We start from the raw sequence: 19,353 nt of genomic DNA, 5'->3' as shown, positions 1-19,353 counted from the left end.
ATTTCTAGTCCCATTCGTGTCAGAGTCCTTGGGAAAAGCAGGTGGCGAGGAAGGGGTTTACGTGATAAGAAGGGGATGGGTGCCTAATGCAAATCTGACAGGTCGGTTAACGTGGACGTGAACCCTGTCTCCGGGTGGCCTAATCGGTACGGAGCATGTTGATCGATCTTAGGTAAGTAGCCTCAATTCCCATCAATGGACGGACACGTACCACCGAGATCCCTCGAGGTCGTACCGGCGGGTAGCCGAGAGTCGAGACTTGCAAGAAACAAACTGCAAGTGTCGGCCCGCCTCCCCATCAGGCCAGGAACGGATGATTTTACCCCTTTAATTTTGCCTTCATCTCCCCACCCATTGATGTATGCATTGCGCTCTACTTGGCACAAAGGACGCCAAACTAGCTGTCTCTATCTTTCAGCCTCCAGGCTTTCTTGCGCTTCACTGGGCCCCTTCACTTCATCCTCTACATTCAACACTTCATGCAACTCTACATCCGTCAACACGAACGCAGTCAGCAGCCTAGCCCCACCGGCCCTCAACTTGGTGAGCAGTGCCAATGCGTATACGTGGGACTCGACCGTCCACTCGATAGTCGCGCCTACGGCACCGCCAACCGTCACCTCGGAGGACTGGCGCTGCTTGAACCAGGACGCGGTTCAATACTGCGAGGAGCGGCGAATGAAGAAGCGCGCCTTGAAAAGGGGGTACCCGGTGCTTCCGCGTACCAACGTCTACACCCAGACCTACATCGACGCCGTCGGGGAGGTGGCGCGCCGGCACGACGACGTGGTCTGCGTCGATCTGTTCGCCCGGCTCCTGCGGCTGGCCGGCGGGCAGGACGACGGCGAGCCTCTGCCGGGCTCTCTCGACCAGCCCGAGAATGAGGTGCTGAAAACTCTCGTGCTGGACGATGGTAAGGGACGGTTTCTACAGGTTTCCCTCTGATCTGTCTTTCTAGTTTACTTCCACCCGAGTCCGGAAGGCTACAATGTTTTGGATCAGGTATTTAATGAGGCAATCATTGGGAGGTGGCCAGACCTCGATCCCCGGAATATACCATACGCTTTCCTAGCATGGGACGACACTGATGCGTGGAAACATGGCGAAGTCACCTACGCGTAACACCGAGCAGTAAAACTAGCCATGCAATCTAAGGAAGGGGGTGCTGGGCGTCGACGAGAGGTCGCTGGCGGCGAAAGGAAAGGGGGCTGGTATTAACAGGGAACAACTGTCGACAGGTTAGATATAGGGGGTTACAAACCGCTCTGAGTAGGTACCTCCCCCTAACAAAGGGGCAGTCAGCAGCAGATGTTGACGTACACGGTTGTACACCTCACTATAATTCACTACGTAATAGCAGCACGGAGGCTCCACCGCGTTGCTTGTGCGGAATAGAATAAAGAGGGTGCAAGCAGTCGATTATCATATATACATCATTGTTTCCGGTATATACATACTTTCGCCCGGTATCAATACAGTGCAGCCTAGATACAGCAGGTGGGAGCATTTTTGCCAGGAAGCGAGTAGGATCCCAACCCTCATTACGGCCGACTTCTTGCACGCCTCGATATATCCGTCCATTTTGATTGTTTCTTAAGGTAGAACGTTACCGGCCTCGGCAGCATCCTCAGGGTTGTTCGCCTTCACTAGAATCGCAGGGGTCAGCACAGGATACGTCTCTAGTCAATTGGGAAAAGAGGGTATGCAGGCTGTTTGTTATAACTCACAGGCGTCCAAGATGGATGCAAGCTCTGCATCGTCCGCTCGCTTGTCCGCGCTGCCCTGGCCGGCCGCGACCGCCGCATCCGCCGAGTCGGTCCCCTGGAGAGCCGCCAGGATGGCCGCGATATTGGCCTCCTGCTGCCTCTTCCTCGGGTTGCCGGCCGCCGCAGCCGAAGCGGGGCTGGCGGCGGCGGCGTCTTCGGGGTTGTTCTGCTCCAGCGCGGCGAGGATCGAATCCAGTTCACTGTCTCGGCGGGTAGGCACGCTGAGGCCGAGCGACAGGTCGCCAAGGCCATGAAGACCAGGGTTTGGCAACGCATCTTGACTTGACTTGGGTTTGTGTAAGTGATTGACTGAACGACGGATACCGAGCACAGCTCAGGTGACGAGTATGTAGATATGGACTAGTAGTTAGTAATTGGATCCGTTTCTATGCACGTAGTCAGGAGGTGTTGGTTAGCATTTAAAGTGAGATTCTTGAAGTATCCGTCCAATCAATTGGCTGTCTCTACATCATCACGGCTGAGGACGCGCCAGCAAGTGTCACAGCTGGAGGTAGTGAGGCATGAGGCTTATTTCAAAACGCATCAGATTACGCAGGTGCCTCTCTACCTCTTCCTAAAGATGCAAATGGCGCCCACGGCCATATCAACGGCGCGCTTGACGTGGAGGCTGTGGTGAACCAATCGCGATGTAGGCTTGGCGGAGCTTGGGTGATCAGAAGCAAGCAGAAGCTCCCAAGTTTTCACTAATTAAAACCATGAAACAACCTTCATTTTGTTCTTGAGTGTAAAATGGGTTGAAACTTCATCATCATCGCCATTGCACGCGCATCTCCCTTCTGCAGCTTGCCATGTTTCTATCTACATATGCTTATTGGAGTCTTCGCCCGGGCGCCCGGGTGAAACGTGGGGTCGGAACAAAGTTCATATGCGTGCAACAGAACGGGGAGCACGACTCGTGAGCAATGTGGTACCCCCAGTAAGGCTGATGATGATGATTAACTGCTATAATTGGTGCCTTCACTCAGCTACTTGTAACCTTGCGGACACCCGTGCGACTCTTGTCTTGTTATACGTGACGTGCCCGCTTCCATATCATGGATGTCTCGAGCTGCGGTCTCGAGCTGTGCTAGGCACATGTGCGCAGCTTTGAAGTGTTCGGGCACCACCCTACTTACTTATCTCACGACAGTGGATGAGGACGCAGCTAAGAAAACCCTTCAAGCCCATCGAACCCGTTATTTCAGGTGTCTCTGTTTACTTCTGGTTTCGTGTCTACCCATCGAGCGACAACAAGCGACAAGGTGCCTTACGCACGTTGGTTGAAACCAGGCGAGGGAGGCATGTTCCTGATACCTAATGAGCTGAAGCCAGAAGCAAACGTCTTGGGATGTTTGCTGTAGTATTCTCGTCGTGCTGAGTCCACAGGTGCGCGATCCGAGCCGCTGAGGGAACACAGGCGTGTAAGCTCGGGTGTTGGGCGGCGCAGTTGACTCCTCTGCCACCAACTGCGTGAGATGCAAGTCACGCTGTGTAGCTCGAAGTGAAAAGGGCGAAAATGCATCATGTTAGTTCCCTTCGAGCAACCAAATTAGTGGGGTGCTATTCTAGCCAAGCAGAGACTAGGGATCGATGCCCGAGTGTGCTTTCTCTCAATATGTGCGCTCAGCAAGCAGCATCGCAAGAACCGACTCAAATACTCGAACTGGATGGTCACACTGATGCAAGCATTGTTGATACACGTCAGCACCCAAGACTTTTTGATGACACTGGTGGGCAGTAACAGGGGCCAGTGACAAGAATATTTCGGCAGGAAAGTTGGCAGCAGGCCCCAAGCCCCAGGTCAGTGGATTGGATTGCGACGTTATAGGCAGGCCTTTTAAGACCCTTCGTTGTCTCTGAAGCCAGATCCAAACACCACGCCAACGCCAGTTCTGCCCTCCCCTCGCCGACGCCAATATGCTAACATGATTTTGGTGTGGAAAGTAAGGGTGGCAAGTTGAAATGACGAAACTCAACAGACAGAGCCTCGCGTATGTAAGGGTTTCTTCACCGCCCGAAAGCTGGCGAGTTTGGCTGGAAGTTGCGAGAGCAAGCAGGCTGGCAAAGAATAAAGTAGCAGATCGTGGACGGGATGGCTCGCATTAAGGCGCCCGCCAGCACACAAGATGTCGTCATGTCTCATCTGGGGTTGGGTCGATCTCCTGGGGTTCAATGTTGCTGACCACTAAAATTAAAAGTGTGCGCCCCTGATGACTTGCCCCGCGTCGTGGCGCTCTTGGTAGGACAGCACAGTGCTTTAGGCGGCCCCTAGTGCTGGCGTGCTTCTGCAGGGGTGGTTCTTCTAGCGTCCGTAGGGGCTTGCTCCAGCGAATGATTGGACAGACAGGGCCTTGGAACCTTCCGTTCCGATTAGGGGCCCCAAACTGTAGTTGCTCCCGAGAGGAGTAAGAGAGGAATCAACAAACTTATGACGATCAAGGGCTAACAACCACGAGAAGAAGTAGGCTTAGGAACAATGTCGATCAGGGTTCGAGACCACCACAAACGGTATCTCAGTCCGCCCTTCTAAAGGTGGAAAGCAAGCAGCTTAAGCGAATTAAAGGAAGTTACAAATAGAAGCCACACGATCCTCCAGGATTTCCCACAATGGCGCCATCTTCACTGTTCCTGCACAACCGCATATCATACTTGTTAGAGCATGCAATGGTAACGCGTACTCATTCAGAAGCGCAAGACATTTTCTACCTACCTACTAAGTGAGGCTTCGGTCTACATTCACTCATTGCATTCCTCAATTTAGTACTTTCTGCCACTGGCAGATCAATCTTCATCCTTCATATCCCGGAAGGTAGCTCAGACACATCAAGACGCCATAGGACACCGAGATTCCCAAGATGGCCCTTTCACGACTCCTGTGTGCGGTGGGCGTAACGCTGTCCTTGTTCGCCTCGGGTAGCCACGGCGCGCCAGCTGATCGGATGTCCCCCATCGGAAGAAACGTCGCATCTGCCCTGGGTGATGCCAAGATCAGAGGTGTAAACCTCGGAGGTTGGCTGCTTCTCGAGGTTCGTCTTCCACTTTCACTTCTCAGGATTTAGACAACCTAATGAAGCAAAATAGCCATGGATCACCCCTTCCATCTTCGAGGCGACGCCGGATTCTGTGGTGGACGAGTACACTATGGGCAAGGTCATTGGCAAGGAGGAGGCGACCAAGCGACTTCAGCAGCACTGGAGCTCCTTCATCACGGAAGGCGACTTCCATGACATCGCCGCCAAGGGGCTCAACTTCATCCGCATTCCCATCGGTTACTGGGCCATCACACCCTTGGATGGCGACCCTTACTCCCAGGGCGCCTACGAGTACCTCGGCAAAGCTCTTGACTGGGCGCAATCTGCCAACCTGAAGGTTCATCAACTCATACCATTACTTCGAGTATGTACTCATGCTGACTACCTATAGGTCATGATCGATCTCCATGGCGCCCCAGGTTCCCAGAACGGCCTCGACAACTCGGGCCAGCGAGGCGGCATCGGCTGGCTCCAAGGCGACACCGTGGCCCAGACCGTCAAGGCCCTGGAGAAGATCCGCGACGACCACGCCGGCCACCCGGCCGTGGCGGCCATCGAGCTGCTCAACGAGCCTATGGGCCCCAAGCTCGACATGGCCGCCGTCAAGTCGTTCATGGGTCAGGGGTACCAGAGCCTGAGCGGGTCCGGCGTCACGGTGGCCTTCCACGACGCCTTCCAGGGCCCCGCCGCCTGGAACGACTGGGGCACCGACATGAAGGACCTGCTGCTCGACACGCACCACTACGAGGTCTTCGACGCCGGCCAGCTGCACATGGACGTCGGGGCTCACATCGGCAGCGCCTGCGGCTTTGGCGAACAGATGGCGTCCAGCAACAAGAAGACTATCAATGGCGAGTGGTGTGGTGCCATGACCGACTGTGTAAGTATTTCCAATCGATTCTGAACAGACCGTCGATCAAACATGTCAAGTATCTCGGTCAAGTAGATGAGACTTAATGAGATAGAGCAATTTGCTAACCACCAGCCCCGCAGGCCTACTGGCTCAACGGCCGCGGCGTCGGCGCTCGCTGGGACGGGACCTTCAACTACGAGGGCCAGAGCTCGTACCAGATCGGCTCGTGCGACGGCGCCCGCCGACGGGGCTCCATCGAGCAGATCCAGGGCCAGGACCGCGCCAACCTGCGCGACTTCATCAACGCCCAGATGGTCGCCTACGACAAGGCCGACGGCTGGATCTTCTGGACCTGGAAGACCGAGTCGGCGCCCGAGTGGGACTACCGCGCCCTGGCCAACGCCGGTGTCATCCCCGTGCCGCCGAATCCCTACAGTGAGTTCTTCTTTCTTTCTCTCTTTTCAGTTACTCTTGAAGTTGAGTTGTTGTGGTTCTTGGTTTCTTATTAAAGTTCTGCTGGCTAACGTTATTTGTATGTAGATCCCAACATCTGTGATTGAGAACACTCAATTTCACCAACAGATGTACTTTGCATTCTTAAAGTTGTACTTCTACTACAATAGAGTTAGGTCTCATTGATACGAGTGAAAGCAAAACCAAGCTTTGACTTTTCTTCTGATTCTTTACCATCCTTCGCACTCATTGAGTCGCGATTGGATGTCATGATACCCTCGCTGAGCATGGTGGGAAAAGGCTGGACAACCAGCAAGGAAAATACAGATAAACATAAATACAGGCTAATTGATTATTCCCAACGCATTCCGTGAACGTGAATATACCATGTGAAGTTACTACGCTGTTGCTTTCAGCCACCCCGCTTTGAGGTGCTCAATCGCTTCCTCTTCGCTGACCACATCCGCATACTTGGCGTTGAGATCAAACAGATTCGCATTCTGGATCTCTTCGCTCCTGTCGCCACAAGCCGCACCGACGACCTAGTCGATCAATCCCCCCATGTCAGCTGTTAAGAACCATCCCACTTTGGCGCTTCTCTCTCGCTCATCTCCGTGACCAGAAGAAAGAAGAAGAACTGACCATCGGCCGGAACCCATTCTGCATCGTATCCAGCGCGCTCGCCCTCACGCACCCGGACGTGCTGACGCCGCACACCACGACGGTGTCGACCCCGAGGACCTGCAGGTCGGACGCGAGGGCCGTCTCGAAGAAGGCGCTGGCGTACTTCTTCTTGACGACGAGCTCGCCGCCACTTCCCTGAGATGGTTCCAAGCCTTCGACCCACCCGCCGAGACCCCTCTCATCCATCCCCCGGTTGAAGACGCGCAGCGACTTGGATTTCTTCCAGAACAGCCCCGCGTCCGCCATGCCGAGGCCCGGGTGGTACTCGACCGCGGTCCAAACGACCGGAACCCCAGACTCCCGCGCCGCCGCCAGCAGCCGTTTCATGACGTCGGGGCACTGCTGCGCGGGAGGAAAAGCGGAGAGGTCCAGGGGCGAGCCGGGCGTCCAGTACGCCTTGCACACGTCGATGAGCAGCAGGGCCGGGCGGGCGCCCCAGCCCATCCGGTTGCCGAAGCCGGAGGCTTGGTAGGACGCGGCTTGGGCGTGGGACTGTAAATTGGATGCCATGGCTTTCGTCGGGGCGGTTCTAGTTTTCTGCCTGGCTAGGTCAAAAGAGTAGGTGTGTACGTTTATGAGTGGAAGGGATGACGAAGGCGATCAATGGTTGGTTGGTCGCATGGGGTGGAAAGTTTGAGGTTGACCCCTAGGTTGGGGGAAGCTACCTAGGGTACCTTCAGATTTCATGCCGGGTGATAAGGCATTTGTATCGGATCGCCTCCATCTGGGGGGTTCCGGTGCTCTGTCGGCTACGGCTTCCGAGAGTGTGGAGATCGGCTCACATCCCGACCTCATCCTGCCCCTGGGACATCGACGGCCTGTAATTTACTGAGCCAACAATAACCAACTCATGTAGTTAAACATGCTCCATGTCTTCTTTGCCTATATAAATTGGGTTCCTGGCTTCATACTTCACGAGATCTCCATTGATAATGCCTTCCTTCTTGCTCAAGAGCTCATCAAGGTCCCACGTCGCGCTCAGGAGTCGCCCATGGAGCCATCGCATGGAGCTCGCATCTCTAGTAAGCCACACGCAGAACGCCCCGCAAAGCTCCGGGTCATCAATCAAGTCTATCCTTTTTATTGTCAGCTTCTAGCTGGGAAAAAATGATTGTGCGTGCGGATTCAAGACACGACGCGATCGAGGACTAGACTGGGACTAGGTAGGGACTGACATGGCTTGAACTCCTCCGGCGTACCCCGCGCCGCCGTCTCCGTCAGCACGGCCCCCGGGTGCACCGCGACGGTAAAGAGGCCCTCTTCTCCGCCGAATTGGCAGCCCAGGAGCTCCGCGATGCGCATCTGCGCCATCTTTTGCTGATGCAGTACTTGGAGTTGGCGATGCTGGACGGCGAAGAAGAAAAACGGCGCGGACGGCCTCGGCTACTTGATGGAGAGAATCCAGGTCCCCTCGCGGCCCGCACGAGGGCTCGGCAGCCGGCTCTGGCATAGGACGTGGCCAGGCCTTTGCCAATTGCCGTGGACGCGCCGATGATGCAGACGTGGTACTGCTGTGCCGAGGCACCGTCAACGGCGGAACGCAAGGTAGAGCCGGGCTTCTGGTGCTGGGTCGCCGTAAAGTGGTCCAGATTTTGAACGCCAGGGTCAGCCATTATTCATGTAGGCGGGGATTCTGATGACATGAACTGGTAAGAGAACAACAACAGATGGGCATTTCTCTGGAGAGCATGATGTCGGCAAAAAGCCATTGCACGTATATAGACCAACCAGATTACTATTTGACAAGAATTATCCCTTTGGGGAAAATGCCGATGAGTCGAAATGAATCATCTTTCGTCATAGGTGCCAGCAGTGGAGGGGCTCTTCAATTGTCGCGCACCCAGGCAGACCAAGCCAGGATTGAGCAAGGGGTAAGCTGTATAAATACTGGTAATAGCAGTTTCTTTCACATACGGCCATATCCTGCTCATACGGTCAGCATCGATGCGGAAGCGAATACGCCGAGAAGGAGTGGGGGTTGATAGTCAGATCCACAGACGATGAATGCCAGCATCTAACCTGTGATTATATAAGGGAGGCTGGTTTCGCAACTACCACGCGAAGGCTTCTGTGTGGGCACGCACCAGACACCTCAGATGTCCAATAGCCTGCGAATGCCGTTTCTAATTATGCAAGCATATCCAGAGTACGTATGTGGGTGCAGTCCTAAGACCCAGGGCTGTGCTGACAGATAGATCGGACACTTGGAACCCCCAAGCACATACAAGCTCCTCACCCAAGGAAGCTTGAACCAGCTAAGCACTATGCAACACATATTCTAAGTAAACGTCAACATCGGATGGAGATTAGCACGTGAAGTTATGATGGAGAAGCGTTGATCTAGAAAGTCATAGTCGTATGTTGGACATTCCGACACCTTTGGCAATCAATCTAGCAGATATATCAGAAATCACTAGGAAACCACATCTTTATCCTCACAGTGGCCCTACATTCTCCGGCTCTACAACCAAATCGTTCTCCGGATAGTGCCGGTAGATGCCCCAGTCCTGATATTTCTGCCTTCTCTCGCTGGCAAGGTAAGCAGCTATATTTGGCCGGGCCTTAACATCCTCCCATAGCTTAAAGACCCTGTCATATTTACCTATTATATGTGAGTCTCTTGTTACTGCCGGGGTGACTTGGAATGGATTTAAAAAAGGAAAAAAGGAAAACAGGAAAAAAAAACAAATTACCGGATGCTTTGGTCTGTTCCATCGCCTTTGGAAACGCGTAAGTAGTTCCATCGAGGCACTATAACAGTGGAATTAGTTTGTTGGCTTGCGACTATGTAAGAATCCAAGAGAACTTACTTGGAATAGGACCAGATCAGCATAGGTGAATGTGCTTCCCAATAACCATGGCCCTGGGCTGACGTTTTCGCTCTCCAGCACCTTCTGCCAATACTCCAGGTGACTAGGAAGGCGATTCTTGATCCAGTACTGACTCCGCCGGCGGCTTTCCTCTTTCTGCTCCTCGTACGGGAGCATAAGGGCGATGGGATGGTGCGAATCGTGGGCCTCGTTGCTCAAGCCGTCCAGCGCCGTGAGCGCGAGGGCGTTGACACGGTACGCATCTTCCTCCTGCGATCCGGACAGGCCGAGCTTGCGACCGAGGTACATGAGGATGTTGGGGGTCTGCGCGATAACGAGGTCGCCGTGCTTGAAGAGGGGCGGGGCGAAGTACTTGGGATTGCCGTGGCCGCCGGCGTCTTTCCAGTGCACGACCACTTCTCTGGCCTTCTCGAAAGAGAGGGCACGGGTGTCTTGGTACGGGCTGCCGGCTTCCTCGAGGATCAGCCGGACATGCTCTCCGCGGCCAGGAACGCCGGTGTAGTAGACGAGTTCGTAGGGCGCCGTCATGTTGAATGGTCTTGGAGCTATTAGAAAGATGGACTCTTGGGGCGAGCGCTAAAAAATAGGATCGTTCAATGCTCTTACTGCCGTGACGGTTTCTATGGATAGATTTTGAGATTGGATGCGTAGTTAGAAATAGGATATCCAGCGTGGAAGGAGATTGTCAATGAACGTGAGGGGCCAGAGTCTGGGTGGGGATGATGACAACCAACTGCAGGCTGAGTCCAGGCCATTGGCTATTGGCCGCCGTTTAATGCAAGACCAGGGATTGACGTGCTCAATTTACTTATCTACATTTAGATCTTATCAACAACCCTTTGCGACCCTCACTGGAGTCTACCCTTCCAACTAGCGATAATTCGTCGGTTTCGTAGTCCAAAAGCCTACTAAGCATCGGGTGCGACTGCTAGTGCTGCGACTACTACTCCTACAAGTAAAATACGATTCGAACGGGTGAACGGGGAGTGAGAACGTAGCAACAAGAGAATCATGGCTGATGATCCCCTCAACGCTCCGGTGATGAACCCTCCGCCGGGCGAAGTGCAGGACCTCGACAACCCACCGAACAAGAACGATGTGGTGATTGCAGTCTACACAGTCTGTCTCATCATCGTTTCCACCTTCGTCGCCCTGAGGCTTTATTCCAAGTTTGTCCTGTTGAAGATGGCACGAACTCAGGACTGTAAGATATTTTCTTTCTCTTTGATAATACTGTCATCTCGATCATCACGAAGCTGACGATTCTTCCAGATTTCCTGATTACAACATACGTAATACGTCTTGTCCCAACCACCACATTCGAAGCGAACTAATTAATGCGTTGCGTGGCGCTGTCAGGGATATTTGTCGCCCACTGTGCGTTCTGGCTCAAGATGAATGGGACCACAGGGAATTTCGTCCACACGTGAAATTTCAGGTTTCGTGAGCTGTCCCCGTTCTACCAAGTCCGTGGTATCCTTTGCTTCGTTTTCCTAGTTCCATTTCGTTGACCGTGAGTGCAGAACGGCTTTTACGGGTTCATGCTCTATTCGGTGGTGATGGCGACAATAAAACCTTTTATCCTACTCGAATGGATTCACCTGTTCGCCTCAGGTAACCGACGGAAGACTTTCAAATGGACGTGTTATACCCTAGGGGCGGTCAATGTCCTAATGTATACCATCTCCATATTGATTGATGCTACCTGCCTGCCGCCCGCGTGAATACTGGTGGGACCGTCGATCCCGGGAGGCCATTGTGTCAATACCAGAAACCTCCCAATTGCTCCAATGACTATCAATGCCGTCATAGACCTCTTCATCCTACTTCTGCCGCAGGGTATCATTTGGAAGTTGCACATAACCAGGCAAAAGAGGGTCGGCATCTCCCTCGTTTTTGCCCTCGGAGCCATGTGAGTTTGATCTCCGGAAGAAATGACGGTTTCTAACCAGATGCATACAGATCCGTTTCGGCGGCCATTACTCGCACAGTACTAGCATATTTGTACGCAGAATCGGCCGACGTCGCCTACAACGTCTCTCAGGCCGGCGTCTTCTGTCTCGTTGAGATGACAGCCGCAATCCTTGTCCTCACGGCACCCACCGTCCCCAAGCCGACAATCTATTTGGCCAAGCAAGCGACCAGCTCATTGGACAGGTTATCGCGGTCTGGCCACAGAGACGGGAGTACGAGTACAAAGCCAAATGCTTACCAGCAGCATATGGACGAGCATAGCCATGCTGTGCCTCTCGTTAAGCTGAGATTTTCGAAGAGTAACAGATTCTTCCGAGCCGGCTCATAAGGGACCGGAAACGAGGTGTAGTCGTCATGGCCTGAATGTGGAGCGGCATGGCTTGTGGGCTCGAAACGGCTTACTGTCTGACATGAAGGGACTTCTATCTGGATACAGGGTCGGAAATTATCCTATAGAAAAGCTTCAAGTAAATTGACCAATAAAACGAACATTTCTGGGAAATGCGGTTGTGGTGCTTGAGGGTGTGCTGACAGCATAGGTCCTGTGGTCAGATGGTGCTACACCCGACTCCAAGACGGTGCGTATCGTGGCCGCATTTTACAGCAGAGTCCGTCCGAGGTCGATCACGCGCCGTCATCCACCAGATCCGTCGGGGTTGCCTTGGAGGCGACTGCGTATAAGACGATAGGGGAGCAAGATATCCAGGCCGACAGATACTACCCTTCCGAAAGAAACGTCGGCGATAAGAAGCTTCTTATTGTTGAGTTACTACATTGACATTCGGAGATTCCTTTCAGGTTTTATAATTCACCCTCTTTTTCAAATAGGACTTAAAGGTGGGATAGAGCTGCTCGTGGCCATGCTAACTGCGCTGGCATCATTTCTCAGCCTTAATTATACACGGAGTTTTCTGCCGGTCAGCCTGGACCATCGTCTCTGCCCAGAGGTGAGCCTTGCCGAAGGACCAATGGTGGTCGTCTGTGACGCGCTCCACTGGGCTCATCATACATGACCACACATTTTATTGCAGCAGTCGGGGCTACAAGTCGACGGAGAGCGCGTTGTGGTAGCTACAGCACCCTGGGATCATGGACTGGCATGCGCTGCCACGGCCCAGTTCCGACGTCATTGTTGCCGCCAGTTCGCTGGCTCCGATCCGCCGGGGCAGCTATCAGAAACGTTCCTCGTCCACGGCACCGTGGACGAGCTGATCCCTAGCAGCAGAGCCAGCGTACGTACGATGCCTTCAGTATATTTTTTAGCAGAAGACAGTGTATCAGCAGGCTAGTTACGTTCCCCGGTGGTTAATTATACCGCTCCACAAGAGGTCACAGCTATTGACCTGAGCCTCGAATGGTCGAGGATAAAGGAAGCCCTAATTAATATGAGCTTAACACTAAGTAGCCAGGAAGCCTATCATATGTGCCTCTGCGCAATAACTGCGACCGAGGCGAGCGCGCGGAGTGTTGCTCTTCAAGACTCGGCACTGCGGCGGGTCGAGAATAGATGCGCCAAAATCTCCATACCACAGGAACCGTGAGTCCTAGGAGTAGCAAGTTCTGCACCAAAGATGGTTGGTCATCTGTATTGCGAACAGTAAAGTCAACCCAAGAGCTTAGAGAGCCGAATTAGTACAAGGGTCGGTGACGACCTGGGAATCCTTAGTGTTGTATTTTTTTTTTGCCTTTTTGGACCCTTTTTTACAGTTATCGCATTACGTCTCCTTTTACTCCTCACCCCAAACCCACATAGAATATGTCGTCCGCAATCACGGGATAGGACACAAGTTGTTCTGTCCCTGAGTGTCGTGTGTGGTGGGTTGGGAGTGGATTGACGACTTTGTCCTGTCACTATCCCTCATCATTGCGACGCAGGGTTTGATGATGGACGACATGTCTGTTGCGAAACCCATTCACTTCCCTAGCAAAACCTCAAATGAACTTTGACGCGCTTCATTAAATCATTTACTATATTCTATTCAGCCGTGGTATCATATGCTTTCCGTTGCCAATCAATCAAGTACTTCGTATATACATCGCGGGACATTCATTGCTCATTATCCTCCCCGCCCAAACTCTTGCACTGCAAAACAAAATTAGAAACGACATTTTTGAAAAACCAGACAGAAGTAGTAGTAGTTCTACAGCAAAAAAGAAAAGAAACGGAAGAAAAAGCAAACCAAAACGAGAACACCCCCCTTTCCTTACCATGCCTCCCATTTCTGTCCCCCCATCGCAATCAGCCGGTTGAACAGCTCGTCACGCAGCGGCAGCGCCGTCAGCTTGTACGTCGTCCCGAGCCGGTCCGTCAGCTCGAGCCCGTCGGCGATCTCGCGGCTGAGGCTCCAGCCGACCAGCATGCGGTACTTCCAGCCGTAGCCGCCGACCTTTTTCAGCTCGCGCAGGTCCGCCACGGGCACGCTCCAGCGCGGGTGCAGGTCCTCGCGGTCCGCGGACCCGATCTTCTCGATCGTCACGTCCTCGCTGAACGCGACGGCCGGGATCGTCGCCTTCGTCGAGATGTACACGTGGCCCTTGTGGCCCTGATACCGCGCCTGGAAGTCTACGGGCCCGGACAGCAGGTCGGGGGTCGGCTTGGGCGCCGCGCCTAGCCGGTGCTTGGCGTGCGAGGACCCGGCTTTGGCGCGCACGCTGTCCGCGCCCATGGCGGTCTTGACGGCGCCTTTCGTCGTGCTCTTGAGGAGGTTGATGAGCTTGCGGCCCTTCTTGCCGTGTTTGGCGTTCTTGGCCGCGTCGATGTCGCTGCCGCTCGTCTCGTGCGCCGTGGTCGGGTCGTGGCTCATGGCCTCGTCGAGCTCGGCCTCTGTCGCGTTCAGGGGTGGCTCGGCGCCCGTGGCCCTCAGCTCGTCGTCCGTCACACCAACGGGCCTGTCCGGTGGCGCTTCTCCGACGCGTGGTGGCGGGGGTAGAGGGGCCTTGTTGGCTTCTCCGATGCGGAGAAGAGTGAGAGTCAGTTGTGCGTTGGTCGGGACACCCTTGAGCACGGTGTTGCGGAGCTCAAGCAGCTTCTCCCAGTGGGGGAACTCGCGGTTGAGAAGCCTGATGCCGCGCGTGATGAGGGGGTCACCGAAGAAGCCGAAGCCCACGCTAAAGGTCACGCCCTTCATAAACATGTAGGACGTGACGAACAAGGAGATGAGCAGCAGGGGGACGATGATCGATGCAAGCCTCATGCGGTAGATATGCTGTGGGAACGGCGGGGTCGGAGAGAGCGCGTTGGCGAACCTCTCCCACGTGTCGGTAATATCGCCCACGATCTTCATCAGGGGTCGCATCTTGCTCCACATGGCATTCTCAACGGGCTTCTTGGTCTTGTCGTGGCGCGGCGAGGGCTTGCCCCCCGCTGCGATATCCTTGGCATCCGCGGCCCCCACCGCGATGGCCGTCGGGTCCGGCACGTTGTCGTCGCGGTCGTTCTCGCCGCTGAGCTCCCCCCTCGCCCTGGGGGTGCTTCCCCGTGGCGCTGGTGAGGATGATGGCCGTGATGCCGTTGAAGAAGTTGCTGGCCTCCTGCTCCACCGCCTCGCCCTTGTGGTTCTCGGGTGCTCCTGTTGCAGATCCATGACTGCCCAGCACGCCCGCCTTCGGCTTCTGCACGCCGCCCGTCTTAGCGTCGACTAGGGCAATGGGCGCCGGCGGGAACAGGACCCCGCGCGCGGGCGGGTAGGCGATGAGCGTGATGATGGTGACGGACAGCAGGGGCACGACGAAGTCGAAGAGCCATGCGACGAAATACGCCTGTATGACGGGTCAGGCAACCGAGCACGAGAGAGGCAGGCGACACGCGCATCGCTTTTTCTTTGAACTCACCACACAGAAGGCAGTTGTGCGCCTTGTTTCTCGCCACGATCGTAAACGCGCGATATGCTTGACCACGTTGACTAGATTGACAATGACCTCCGTGTACAGGCGCTCAATCTGCGCCCGCAGCTTGTCGGGAGAGAACTCCTCCTCGTCGGCGATGTTGAGATCCAGGTTCCCAGGCACGGCCTTGGTCGATTCTTTGACATGGTATAGTTGCTATAATAGAGAGTCGTGTTTGTCAGTTCTCGGCCCCCTTTACGTACATACTTACATGAAGAGAAAGAAAATTTGAAGTATTGTAAGGACAGGGCTTCACTTTTCTCGGCTCGGCCCGCAGCGCCGCCCTCACGTCATTCTTCTTCTTGAGACGAACCTTATTGAACCGGCGGACCAGCAGCCATAAATCCTCGTTGCCTAGCCCGCCGACCAAGGGCGCGGCGATGCGTTCCTTCTTCTCGTTCCAGCCCAGATCCAGCACGTCCTCCTCGAAATGATCCTGCTGCGCCCTACCCTTCTCCTCGTGGTCGTCTAGCGCGAGCGCATGCGACAATGTCGGCTCTTCGGCCATGCTATTGGAGACATCGTGGTTGTATGGGTCCGTCACCGGCTCGGTATCTGCGGGAATGGGCAGAAACTCCTTTATGGCGTCGAAGGTGTCGTTTACCTGTTCGCCAAAAGTTTGCTCGGGATCCCTTCGGGACCCTTATCCGCAGTAGGTGATGCCATTTCTGGTATCAAATCGTCTGTCTCGATTCCGACAAAAGAGAATTACGGGTGATGAAGAGTGGGCGATCCGGTGGTACAAGAATTTGATTAATTAATTACTATGTGCGTGACTTAAGGAAATCGTGTTTCGTAACTGGATTTCCAATTATTCTGTCATACCAGCCCGCATTCTTTCAGCTCCTGCAGATCCGAGTCAATGACAGTCTTTGTGTGTTCAGCTGCGATGAGGGACATGAGTGACGTCAATGGCGTGGTTGGCAGCACGCCATGGCGGCGGTTGTACCAGAGCCCTGGAACTGTCGTCAGTTGAATAGCGAGATATGTGCGTCCGACATGGCTCTAAGGAGGAACTACAGGCGACATTTTCAACTAAAACCGAGCGGCTCAACCGCTACAAGCTGTTCTAGTGCATCTCGATTTGGGTGGGTTGGAGGGGCTGAGGGACTACAACAGGAGGGATGTGGAGGGCGAGACATGCGGCAGACTGACCAGAAGACTGACGTGCCAAGACACTGCATGTCTTTGCTGAAGCAGGTGCCACTGGTACACTTGGTTTCCCGCCAGTCCGTCTTTCTTCGAAGCTCAACTCTGGTTTGGTCCTTCTAAACGACCCAGGTATGCCCTATTGGGGGTTCTAGTAACGAACGACGATGATCGTGTCCCTGGTCGATGCAGCGTTCCATTCAATTCAGCCTCACTTGAAGCGATGGGGCGTTCAGTGGGCGCGAACAGCATTGAGCTTAGCGTACTTGGAGAACATGCGACCGACTGAACCATGCGACGGGAGAGCTACAGTACTGAGTGCAAGCAAACTGATGTGCCTCTGACTTCCAACACAATTTGGCAGTTGGGCTTGGTGAAGATCTTAAGAAGGAGTCTTGGAGGACCATCCGGAGCACCCTATCCGGCAATTGATGCAACCTGTTGAATAACTTCTAAATGAACGACTTCACTTTGCAGCATGTTCCCCCACTGTTCTTCTTGTCCGAGATACAGTATCTACCCCTGAAACTGCATACGGGGGAAAGTGCATATATGGGTGTAAGTGCATATTTTTTCGAGCGCGACTCACTTTTTGGTAGGAAAGTGCATAAAGTGCATACTGCATATGACTTTTGAAAAGATGCACTTTCAGGGGCCTTGACAGGGGGTTACGGTACCGCTAGCAGGGGGTTGAGGCCCATATTTCGTGTGTATTTCCCTACCAAATCGTCGTTTGGGGGACTGGTCGACCCAGATGGTGGAAAAGTGGGTCATGTCGGGCGGATCGGGAGCTTTTTGGTGAAGTTTTGGTGGCAGACAGGTGACCCACCCATGAGCCCCAAAGTGCATATATGCGAGCCTGGGTCGTATGCAGTTTCAGGGGTACGTACTGTATGCCCACAAACCATTGGATCCGATAATGTGGGATCTGAGCGGCGATGACGTTGATGACGACATACAATGTTCACATGTGGAAGCAACGTTTGCCATGAGACTACACCTAGAAAAACAGCATGTACGGGTTTTGTTGGTGTCGTTGGCAATTCCTTTAAGAAGTCTCAGTTCTTTTCATAGTCGGTCTTGTAACAATCAGTCTCTTTCGGAAATATAATCAACCACTTCAATCTGAATCATACGCCAACCAACCTGTAAGATTCTACCAAGGAACAAGGAACAAGAAGAACGAAAGACGCCAACACAAACCATACACCATGGCGCCGTCATCAGTATTCCAGCTTAGCGGCACCTGCAACAACTATCCTGGGGAAGAAGGGCAAGCAGTCATTAGCCGCCCAACTATGCGCCCAGACGCCCGGCCTCGACTTCAAGATTGAGGATGACAAGAACTACTCCGAGATGTGGTTCGGCGACTACCCGGACTTCCCCGCCCGCCAATTGGAAACGGGCGAGGAGCTGAAGGACGTGCTGGCGAAGAACAAGGAGCAGCTGTTAGGAAAGAAGGTCGTGGACAAGTTTGATGCCCAACTGCCCTTCCTGCCCAAAATCCTCTCCATCACCAAAGCCCTGCCGCTGCAGATCCATCCCAACAAGGAGCTGTCGGAAAAGCTGCACGCGAAGGACCCCGAGAGCTTCACGGACCCGAACCACAAGCCCGAGATCGCCGTGGCCCTGGGCAAGTTCGAGGTCTTCGCCGGCTTCAAGCCGCTGGCGCAGATCGAGCCCCTGTTCAGGCTCAAGCCCCTGCAGCAGTTCGTGCCCGACGGCACGACGCAGTGGACCGACAAGACGCTGCGGGAGGTGACGCGCAGCCTGCTGAAGAGCAGCCTGGATACGGTCAAGCAGGTGCAGAAGCAGCTGGCCGCCATCGACAAGAGCCAGTTCGGCGACGCGGGCTACGTTGTCGACATGCTGCCGCGCCTGCAGGACCAGTACGGGCCCGAGGACGCGGGCAGCCTGGTGGCGCTGCTGTGCATGAACTTTTTGACGTTCGAGGCCGGCGACGCCATCTACATCCCGGCCGACGGCATCCACGCCTACCTGTCGGGCGACATCGTCGAGTGCATGGCGCGCAGCAACAACGTGCTGAACACGGGCTTCTGCCCGCCCGCGGACCGCAACAGCGCCGACCTGTTCGCCGACACGCTGACGTTCAAGGCGCACAGCCGCGACGACGTGTACCTGCCCTCGAGCAAATACGAAAAGAGCCAGACGGGCAAGACGGTCATCTACGCCCCGCCCATGAGCGAGTTCAACATGCTCAAGACGGACCTCGCCAAGGCGGGCGACGCGGACGAGCTCGCGCCCGTCGACGGGCCCGGGGTCATGATTGTCACCGGGGGTGAGGGCACGCTCAAGGCCGAGGGCAGGGAGTTCCCGCTCAAGAGCGGGTACATCTTCTACGTCGCGCCCGGCGCCGCGGTGCGGTTCGAGACGCAGAGCAGCCTGCAGGTGCATATGGCTGTCATTTAAGTCTCGATCAATGACTCCATCTATCAGCAACTATGTAACAATAACAACCACAACATAGATGTTTTAATGAGACCATGATCATTCTTAATTGTTTATTTCCTCCTCTGCTTCTTTCCCCCTTCGACTTCGTGTCATTAAAATTGGTCTATGATCCCGTGTTACGCCATCTCCGTGGTGGAATGCCTCCCTCCCTTCGCTTGACTCCCGTGATTTCCAGATCATGCTCGCTCTTTTCTTCGTCACCCACTCCGGCTCAGCGCCATGGCTCGCCCCGACGTGGTATACCCAAGTCTATA

General features: G+C 54.4%; 10 protein-coding genes across 10 annotated transcripts; 5 read left to right on the top strand and 5 right to left on the bottom strand.

The window, feature by feature from the left end:
• Positions 1-155: 155 nt before the first annotated feature.
• PG994_006876 (uncharacterized protein) lies at positions 156-1,122 on the top strand (the record flags this gene model as incomplete). Its single annotated transcript, XM_066858285.1, has 3 exons — positions 156-172; positions 519-913; positions 959-1,122. The coding sequence occupies 3 exons, from the start codon at positions 156-158 to the stop codon at positions 1,120-1,122; spliced, it is 576 nt and encodes a 191-aa protein (XP_066717554.1).
• Positions 1,123-1,593: 471 nt separating this feature from the next.
• Positions 1,594-3,291, bottom strand: PG994_006875 (uncharacterized protein; the record flags this gene model as incomplete). Its single annotated transcript, XM_066858284.1, has 6 exons — positions 1,594-1,646; positions 1,728-2,047; positions 2,335-2,470; positions 2,800-2,853; positions 2,903-2,977; positions 3,042-3,291. 6 exons carry the CDS (start codon positions 3,289-3,291, stop codon positions 1,594-1,596), a joined length of 888 nt encoding a protein of 295 aa, XP_066717553.1.
• A 1,330-nt stretch (positions 3,292-4,621) lies between these two features.
• Positions 4,622-6,211, top strand: PG994_006874 (uncharacterized protein; the record flags this gene model as incomplete). The annotated part of the gene is made up of 5 exons (XM_066858283.1): positions 4,622-4,792; positions 4,848-5,135; positions 5,190-5,678; positions 5,792-6,086; positions 6,192-6,211. 5 exons carry the CDS (start codon positions 4,622-4,624, stop codon positions 6,209-6,211), a joined length of 1,263 nt encoding a protein of 420 aa, XP_066717552.1.
• Positions 6,212-6,502: 291 nt separating this feature from the next.
• PG994_006873 (N-carbamoylsarcosine amidase) lies at positions 6,503-7,298 on the bottom strand (the record flags this gene model as incomplete). Its single annotated transcript, XM_066858282.1, has 2 exons — positions 6,503-6,646; positions 6,747-7,298. The coding sequence occupies 2 exons, from the start codon at positions 7,296-7,298 to the stop codon at positions 6,503-6,505; spliced, it is 696 nt and encodes a 231-aa protein (XP_066717551.1).
• A 707-nt stretch (positions 7,299-8,005) lies between these two features.
• Positions 8,006-8,401, bottom strand: PG994_006872 (uncharacterized protein; the record flags this gene model as incomplete). The annotated part of the gene is made up of 1 exon (XM_066858281.1): positions 8,006-8,401. One exon carries the CDS (start codon positions 8,399-8,401, stop codon positions 8,006-8,008), a length of 396 nt encoding a protein of 131 aa, XP_066717550.1.
• A 706-nt stretch (positions 8,402-9,107) lies between these two features.
• Positions 9,108-10,147, bottom strand: PG994_006871 (Glutathione S-transferase; the record flags this gene model as incomplete). Its single annotated transcript, XM_066858280.1, has 4 exons — positions 9,108-9,128; positions 9,239-9,390; positions 9,482-9,539; positions 9,599-10,147. 4 exons carry the CDS (start codon positions 10,145-10,147, stop codon positions 9,108-9,110), a joined length of 780 nt encoding a protein of 259 aa, XP_066717549.1.
• Positions 10,148-10,630: 483 nt separating this feature from the next.
• PG994_006870 (uncharacterized protein) lies at positions 10,631-11,343 on the top strand (the record flags this gene model as incomplete). Its single annotated transcript, XM_066858279.1, has 2 exons — positions 10,631-10,823; positions 11,138-11,343. The coding sequence occupies 2 exons, from the start codon at positions 10,631-10,633 to the stop codon at positions 11,341-11,343; spliced, it is 399 nt and encodes a 132-aa protein (XP_066717548.1).
• Positions 11,344-11,409: 66 nt separating this feature from the next.
• Positions 11,410-11,921, top strand: PG994_006869 (uncharacterized protein; the record flags this gene model as incomplete). The annotated part of the gene is made up of 2 exons (XM_066858278.1): positions 11,410-11,531; positions 11,582-11,921. 2 exons carry the CDS (start codon positions 11,410-11,412, stop codon positions 11,919-11,921), a joined length of 462 nt encoding a protein of 153 aa, XP_066717547.1.
• Positions 11,922-13,797: 1,876 nt separating this feature from the next.
• Positions 13,798-15,986, bottom strand: PG994_006868 (uncharacterized protein; the record flags this gene model as incomplete). Its single annotated transcript, XM_066858277.1, has 4 exons — positions 13,798-14,957; positions 14,989-15,352; positions 15,425-15,634; positions 15,690-15,986. The coding sequence occupies 4 exons, from the start codon at positions 15,984-15,986 to the stop codon at positions 13,798-13,800; spliced, it is 2,031 nt and encodes a 676-aa protein (XP_066717546.1).
• A 1,654-nt stretch (positions 15,987-17,640) lies between these two features.
• Positions 17,641-19,057, top strand: PG994_006867 (Mannose-6-phosphate isomerase; the record flags this gene model as incomplete). The annotated part of the gene is made up of 2 exons (XM_066858276.1): positions 17,641-17,653; positions 17,781-19,057. 2 exons carry the CDS (start codon positions 17,641-17,643, stop codon positions 19,055-19,057), a joined length of 1,290 nt encoding a protein of 429 aa, XP_066717545.1.
• Positions 19,058-19,353: the final 296 nt, after the last annotated feature.

The sequence above is a fragment of the Apiospora phragmitis genome, assembly GCF_038363925.1.
Source record: "Apiospora phragmitis strain CBS 135458 chromosome Unknown utg000006l:1.0-5683423.0:1.0-5690449.0, whole genome shotgun sequence".
NCBI classification, from domain to species: domain Eukaryota; kingdom Fungi; phylum Ascomycota; class Sordariomycetes; order Amphisphaeriales; family Apiosporaceae; genus Apiospora; species Apiospora phragmitis.
The sequence above is the reverse complement of the archived record's forward strand: the minus strand, read 5'-3'. Positions and strand labels throughout refer to the sequence as shown.